This window comes from Sinocyclocheilus rhinocerous, unplaced genomic scaffold, assembly GCF_001515625.1.
Source record: "Sinocyclocheilus rhinocerous isolate Xijiao unplaced genomic scaffold, SAMN03320098_v1.1 scaffold838, whole genome shotgun sequence".
In the NCBI taxonomy this organism is placed as follows: domain Eukaryota; kingdom Metazoa; phylum Chordata; class Actinopteri; order Cypriniformes; family Cyprinidae; genus Sinocyclocheilus; species Sinocyclocheilus rhinocerous.
In genome coordinates, this window is record NW_015650710.1 from 165,678 (window position 1) to 172,661 (window position 6,984).

Here is a 6,984-nt window from a genome sequence, read left to right on the forward strand (position 1 = left end):
TCCACCCTGGCCCCCCGGATCCTCGGCATCCCCCTGGCTCGTTGGCTCTCCGTCTCCGCCTCGGGATCCTCCACCACCTGCTTCGCCACCGTTGGTCGGCCCCCTGGAGTCGGTGGCCATTCCTCCTCCATGGCTCCTCCCTCAGCCGGCTCCACCGTGGGCCGCTGTTATGGCTGTGGCCTGGGTCCTGCTGTGCTCTTCCTGCTACGGGTCATTCCTTGTGTTCCAGTGTCTCCTACGTTCCCCGTGTGATCAGTAAAGACTGTGAATTGAAGTTATCTCCTTGTTTCCTCGTTCCTCGCTCCTTGCCTCCCGAGAAGTGACACTAGTGTGACTTTTTCATAGTTATTGCTTTTTCATAGTTATTTCATAGTAATTTGCTGTGTTTTTTTTTTTTTGTGTACACCTCTGAAAGGTCGGTCTTTTCACTGTAAGGTTAAGAGTTTGGTTTATTCTCTTGCTTAAGTCTGGTTTTAATAAAGGACTGTACTTTCTCTTTTATGATTTCACGGCTCAAGCAAACCTGTGTGACCTTTAAGTAACGTACTGTAGTTCCCTGCATGTACCTCCCAAAGTGGCTAAGTAAATGGCATAATATCCTTAAATCTTAAAACCACTTTGCCATGCACCCCATAACACTGTGTATTTGCCACCAAAAAAGCCTACTCAGAATTCTTACAGGTCAACAACAGGGAGAGAGCAAGAGGAAGTAAACTATTTGAGAAAAGAAAGAGGGCAGAAGAGAGTCTAAAATAGCAATTCTACCTCTGTCCTTCCTCCTCTAACAGTCTATGACCTGCTTTCTAGGCAAGCCACAGTAGCCTAAGTTAACACTTCTGTGCTGTTTCTTTGTGTCTGACGACCACTGGTTAAGTGTTTTAGACTCAAGAACCTTCAACTGAGTCATGATGTTAAAATGAGAAACAAACAGTCACCCACTGTAACAAACCTTGACATAACGTGGAGTGAGATCACAGATCGGCTTAAGACTATGGCCAGTGGCACGGTCGATTATACCTCACTTCAAATAACACTTCTTGGAAAGAGAAAGTGTGAACTAGGCAGTACACAGCTTATAATCAAATCTCATTTAGCAGCTAAATAGTTAAAAGTACATATACTGACAGAACTACGCTGGGACATGTATTAGCAATATCTATGGCTGGTATATTTGTGACTAGTGCTGACAAAATGAGTCACAATGAGCAAATTTTCAAAAATGAGTTATTTCTATTTTCACATTGTCAATTAAAAGACCTTCAAAATTATGTATGATTTGTTGGAATCAGACAAAAAAATGACTGAGCTACACCTGTTTGAAGTTGATAGAGTCAGCAAACTCAATTTTGAGAAAAATCAAGTTAAAGTTTTCTGAATGTTCCAAAGCAAAATCTCCTAGCAACATTGTATCTTTTCCTCCAGTTCTTTTCTTAATAATAATTACTATATTAATAATCACAATATATGTATTTTTTATCTTTGTTATTATAGATATTATAAATTTTATTTTATCTGTGTTATTATAAAAACAGATGCAAAAAAACAACAGTAGAACAAATATAAGAAAAGCAAAGAATGCATTACCTTTTTCATTTAACATCTAAACAAAGGCATTCAAGTAAGAAAAACTAATAATCAAATGTAAAACTCCCTTTAGTGTGTTCATTACAAATACACTGATAATTAAACTACAAAAGCAGTTCAATCAAGAGCAGTGAGTGATTCCTCTTTTCTTTTATTGTTAGATTAACATTAATGCAACAGATGGCCTATATCAAGACCTACTATAATGCACGGATCTAATATAATGTTACACATCAGATGTTTTTCCCCAACATTTCCCCAAAAGGTTCACTAAAGAGATAACATATTATGTTTGCATGAATACTTAAAAACTTTAATTCTGTGTATACTGTATATGTATATTTATCTGGATTGCGCACTGCCAGAAGCACCTTTTATGCGGGCGAGAAGGGAGCAGAGAAAAGGTACTCCCCTCAGAAAAAGTACAAATAAAGATAATTGTGTGTAATTACTATTTGGAGCATTGGGATCACTATTCGAGAGCTTAATGAACTAATTTTGTGAACAAACTCAAATTCGATGAAAATCAAAATTTTTCAGTTTTTTTGCGTGTACACTCTTAAAAATAAAGGTGCTTCAAAAGGTTCTTCAAGCGATGCCATAGAAGAACCATTTTTGGTTCCACAAAGAACCATTCAGTCAAAGGTTCTTAGTCATTTTGAACTTTCTGTTCATCGTCAAGAATCCTGAAAAAATTAAGCTTGGTTTCCACAAGGAGTTTAAGAAGCACAACTGCTATCAGCATTGATGAATTCATAAAATAGGCTTTTGTCACCTCCAGACCAAGAACAACCAGAGAGAAAAACTCTCGTACACCAGTCAAAGTCATAATTGTGATGTGCATAATAAAGCTTCTTTATCTTTTCTTCTTCCCTCACTCTATCACTGTTTTCATCTTTCCTCACTCTATCAAAGATGCATCTCTGTTTGTACTGATATGCATGCATTTCCTCACCTTGCTGTCCACAACGAGGTTTCGGATACAGCCAGTAAAGTGCTTGTGTTGTAGTTGAGGGTAGATATATGGCAGGTTCTCATTCACTCCTCCTAGCTGAAGCACCTGTGTCACGTTCAGATGCCTGAAATCGCATCAGAGGATGTTGTTACCCTAGCCACTTTTGCTTCTCTACCACATGAGTTAATAATGTGCTGTATGCTATAGAGAGGTCATTTTTCACTAGAGATTAACTCTGATAATTCATTTGACCTTTTAGATTGAGACATTTGTGTAATTGTAAATGTTTCAATACATTATCGAGTCAGTAACTGGCATGAGGCTCATATGTAGAGTGAGAAAGAGTATGTGATGATTGTTTCATTGACTTGTCCTCTGTGACCTGCTATCAAGGCGGAAGAATGATTTCTTTAGCACTCCAATTGTAATGGTCCATCAGGGCCATATTTTTTAACACTTTAAACAATTATGCATTGGTGTGAAAAGAGAAATAAATGAAGTGATTTACTTGTCCATATTTGGTGTGATGCCAGTAACTTCACAGGAAGTGTGGTCTTCAGTAGTTAGCCAGCTGCCCACTCCCTCCATCTCCATGATAGTGGCTCCTGCGCACCTGTCAAGTGTAAAACGAACCTCCTGAAGAAGAAACGTGGGTGAAAAAGGACCTTTATCACCACAAAAATGTAGCAATTTGACTTCCATGAAACACCATTGATTGGCAGCATATTAAACATCATGGTCTGAGACCATTTAATGGAGTACTTTTTAAATAAACATCCTATTTCCCCTTCTGATCCATGTAATATGTTCCTCTGGTCAAAACCTTGTTGCTACATATTATTGAAGCTGTATCTCATAACATTCTCAGAAACGTGACTGGTATCCATTCTGCTAATGTTATTTCTGTTTGGGTTCAATTTGACCTCATCAAAAACACTGCTGAAAAATAGAATAAAATAAATCAATTTGTAGAAGAGGTAGAGTGTGTACTGGAAAATGTAGAATGTAAAAATTAATTGGACTGATTCATGTTTTACAACTGGGTGCTCCGATACACCAAACAGAAATAATGTAATATTTTCAAAAAAGTCCTAAGTATCATCCAGCTACGTCAATTTTAGGTACATACTTCAAGCTTCGTCCTTGGGTCACTGAGACCTCATACAAAGTTGAGGTTTGTTACTCTAAAAAATGCTTTTTTTAATGCAACCCTTTTGGGTTGTTTTTTTGACATAGTATTGGGTCAGTTAACCTATTGAATGATTTTTCATTTTAAATAATAAAAATGTACTCTAAAATCTGAACAGTTTATATACAATATTTTTTATTCAATGGCAATTCAGTCTTTTACAGTCATAAAATACTCAGTAACCATTCAGTAAACGTTTTAAGATGGGACAGGAGCAGCAAGAGCAGCCAATAGGAATCTGTGGGAAGAAAACTGCTATCAGTGGGCTGTTCCAGTTCGTAAATGACAATCTTATATATTCATGTTTGATAAGTTACATCAAAAACAGCTTTACCTCATGCCATCTGGTCTGTCAGACATTTAAGTTTCAACCTGTCAAACGCATAGCGCGGCCACAGCTGCGTCGCTCGAGCACAGGATCAATATCGCTCCTATTTTAGTCAGTGGAGCGCACAGAAACTTTGTTACATATAACAGCAAAGTCGCATTGTGTTTAGCCCTGGTCGCACATTTGTAGATCCAGTGGATGCAGTGTTTGTAGAAGGATAGTGTTCTAAGCAGATGTTAGCTGCAACATACATTTAAACAAAAAAGTAAAAATGTGAGACTACAGACATTTTCCTATTTGTACAGTAATAATTTGAAAGAAATACAATGTAATCCAAACCTTAATTTCATTCAGGAAGTTTCCTATCAGTCAAGTTTTCTCTCAGGACAGAACACAAAATGACCGTTGATAGATGTATCCAGTTTTAACCAGTTTGGCACAGTTGGGTAAAAATAATAAAATATTAAAAATAACCTAATAAAATGACCCAAAAGGCTGAACCCAGCATTTGCGTAAAAAAAAAAAAAACAGTATTTTTTTAGAGTGTATATACACATACACAGACAGACGTATGCAGAACATGGATACAAGGATATTTCACTCAAAATGAAAATGCTGTTATCATTTACTCATCCTCATGTTGTCCCAAACTTCTAACCCAAGTCTTCTGAAGCTCAAATGTGATTGCTTGATGTGAGATCCAATGAGGTTTATTCTCATACACTGACCATATTTGATATGCTCTGTATGTGTTCATCAATGTTTATGTGTGCATAAAATCCTAAATTAAATATGTTCATCATATAAAGCAACCATGTCTCTAAACTGCTTGATTAATATGGATTAATTTTACGATGTTTTCATAGATTTTTTAAAGCGTAAAGCCTAAAATTGGCTCAAAATAATACAAATCTTTGATATCCTGAAACTAAAAAATCAGATTCTGTTCCAATCATACACTACCTGATTTTCTGTGAAATCCGTCAACTACGACAGACCAATATCTGTAGACTGGTTCTGACTTTCAGTAAATCAGGGCAAAAGCCATTAAGTGTATTCCAGCCTTAGATGTCCGCTTATACAGAAACACAAGTCAAGAGCTCTTTCTCTCTGAGATCTTCAATGCTGGAAGAAGCAACAAACAAAAAAAGGTGTTGTGTTTCCTCACACTTCACCCTCTTTCTCCACTCTCTGTAGAGGCTAAACCCTCAGGCGTGGTAATATTAAACACATAGCATGTCAAGATGCTAAAAGCTCCAACCTGCAATGTTCCCTTCACACCCAGCAGGACGCTTGCGTCCTGTTTGTATCGAACAATAAGCGTTATAATTTCAAGCAATTTCAGACTGACCCTAAGGCAAATTGCACCACGGCAAGACTACATGCCAGCGCTACTACAGAGCCTAGCAGCAACAGAGTAGCTGCTGAATCTAAAACAGTCCTGGCAACACTGAATACAAATTAGCACACTAAACAATGTCTGGGATTGAGTAAACCCTGGCTAACAGCTGCCACCACAGTTCCACTGTCCCTTTTGGATGATTTCAGAAGAGATAAGACTTTGACTTGTACAAAAGTGCTGAGGTGTATTATTGGAGGAAGATGGCTGGGCTCAGCAGTCAGTCGCTTGCTAACGGTGAACACTTACTTTGCTGTTGCTCCTCACGTCCAGTCTGTGCCACCGTCTATCCGCTACGTTCACGTTGCCCGGCAACTGCAGGACCAATGTACCCGAGCCGTGGTTAATTTTCAGGGTGGGGGTGCCGTCGATCAGTTCTGAGAGAGAAGGACAGCGACAGACAGAGAGAGAGATGAGAAGAAAGGGTAGATATGTGGACAGTTAAAACACGGACACAGAACTATGAAGGAGTGGAGGATGGTTATAAAGACTCAACCTTGAGCATGTACACCGTCGAAAAACAACCTATTGAAAGCATTATATAAGCTCAACCAACAGCAGGTTTTTGACTAACAAATGTATCACATAAACTACCCCTTTGTTTCACATTACAGGGTCAAGTAAGCACTGCAGAGCCTGCCTCAATTACGATTATATCATCCTCTGGCATAATAGGAAAAACATATTAGAGAAAGTTCTTCTTTTTGTCTGAGTTAGTCGATTGGCAAATTAAAAATTAATGAAGCCAGGAAGACTTCCTTAAGCTTGGTATAGTCTGACTGTGAGTCTGAGCATACGGGAAGAAACGCCTCCAACTAATTTCACATTTGTCAGCAGGGTCTTTGCTGTTAAATAAGCCTTCATTTTGGCCGACATATCTGTCTTGTGTTTCACCAACCCGCTTTTCCAATATGTCTTCAAATTCTCCCTCTATTTTCTTATTTGTCATCCTCTCGATTTCTCCCTTTGATGCTGCACTTTTGTCATTTCTGTAAATAACACGCGCTTCCTCTCGATTCGGCTATGTCGCACTGTTTGGCACTCACGGTCTGCTGACCGTGAAAGTGAACTTTCGCTGGGCACAGTGTTTTCTTTCTACTGTATAAGAGGTAAGATGAGCTGCAATTTAGCAACACTAGATGCTTCTCAAAACGCATGTACCCACTTCATTAGCTCAAATCAAATGACTGACTCTCCAGACAGATTGTCCTGGCTAATTCCTTCACACCGTCATTAAAACTGGTTGATTTATGCCGTCCATCTGTGCTTTATTCTTGCTGTCACTTGCTGTTATTCTTCTCCTATTATTTCTTGCACAGAATGCTCTGGGTAGTGAATGCCTTCCATCATCCTCCCCTGTTTTAACCCATTCAAGCGGCTCATGAGTGCTGAGGGACTTTGTCTCGCTGTCTCTGTTGAGGGGGATGTTTGGTGTGCACATGCTGAGACACAAATAGAGCAATGATGGAAATAATGGCTCAGAAGTACTGGTTAATAATATTGCTCTGCACTTTGCAGGTGTTAGCTAA

The 6,984-nt window shown here is 38.7% G+C and overlaps 1 protein-coding gene across 1 annotated transcript in view; it reads right to left on the reverse strand.

Moving 5' to 3' along the window:
• Positions 1-6,984, reverse strand: part of LOC107712488 (neural-cadherin-like) — a gene marked incomplete at its 5' end in the record, with an annotated part of 181,396 nt that overhangs the window by 25,459 nt on the left and 148,953 nt on the right. The window contains 3 exons of the mRNA XM_016517756.1: positions 2,540-2,663; positions 3,048-3,175; positions 5,705-5,832. Coding sequence (XP_016373242.1) covers positions 2,540-2,663; positions 3,048-3,175; positions 5,705-5,832 — 380 coding nt within the window. The remainder of the gene's footprint in view (positions 1-2,539; positions 2,664-3,047; positions 3,176-5,704; positions 5,833-6,984) is intronic.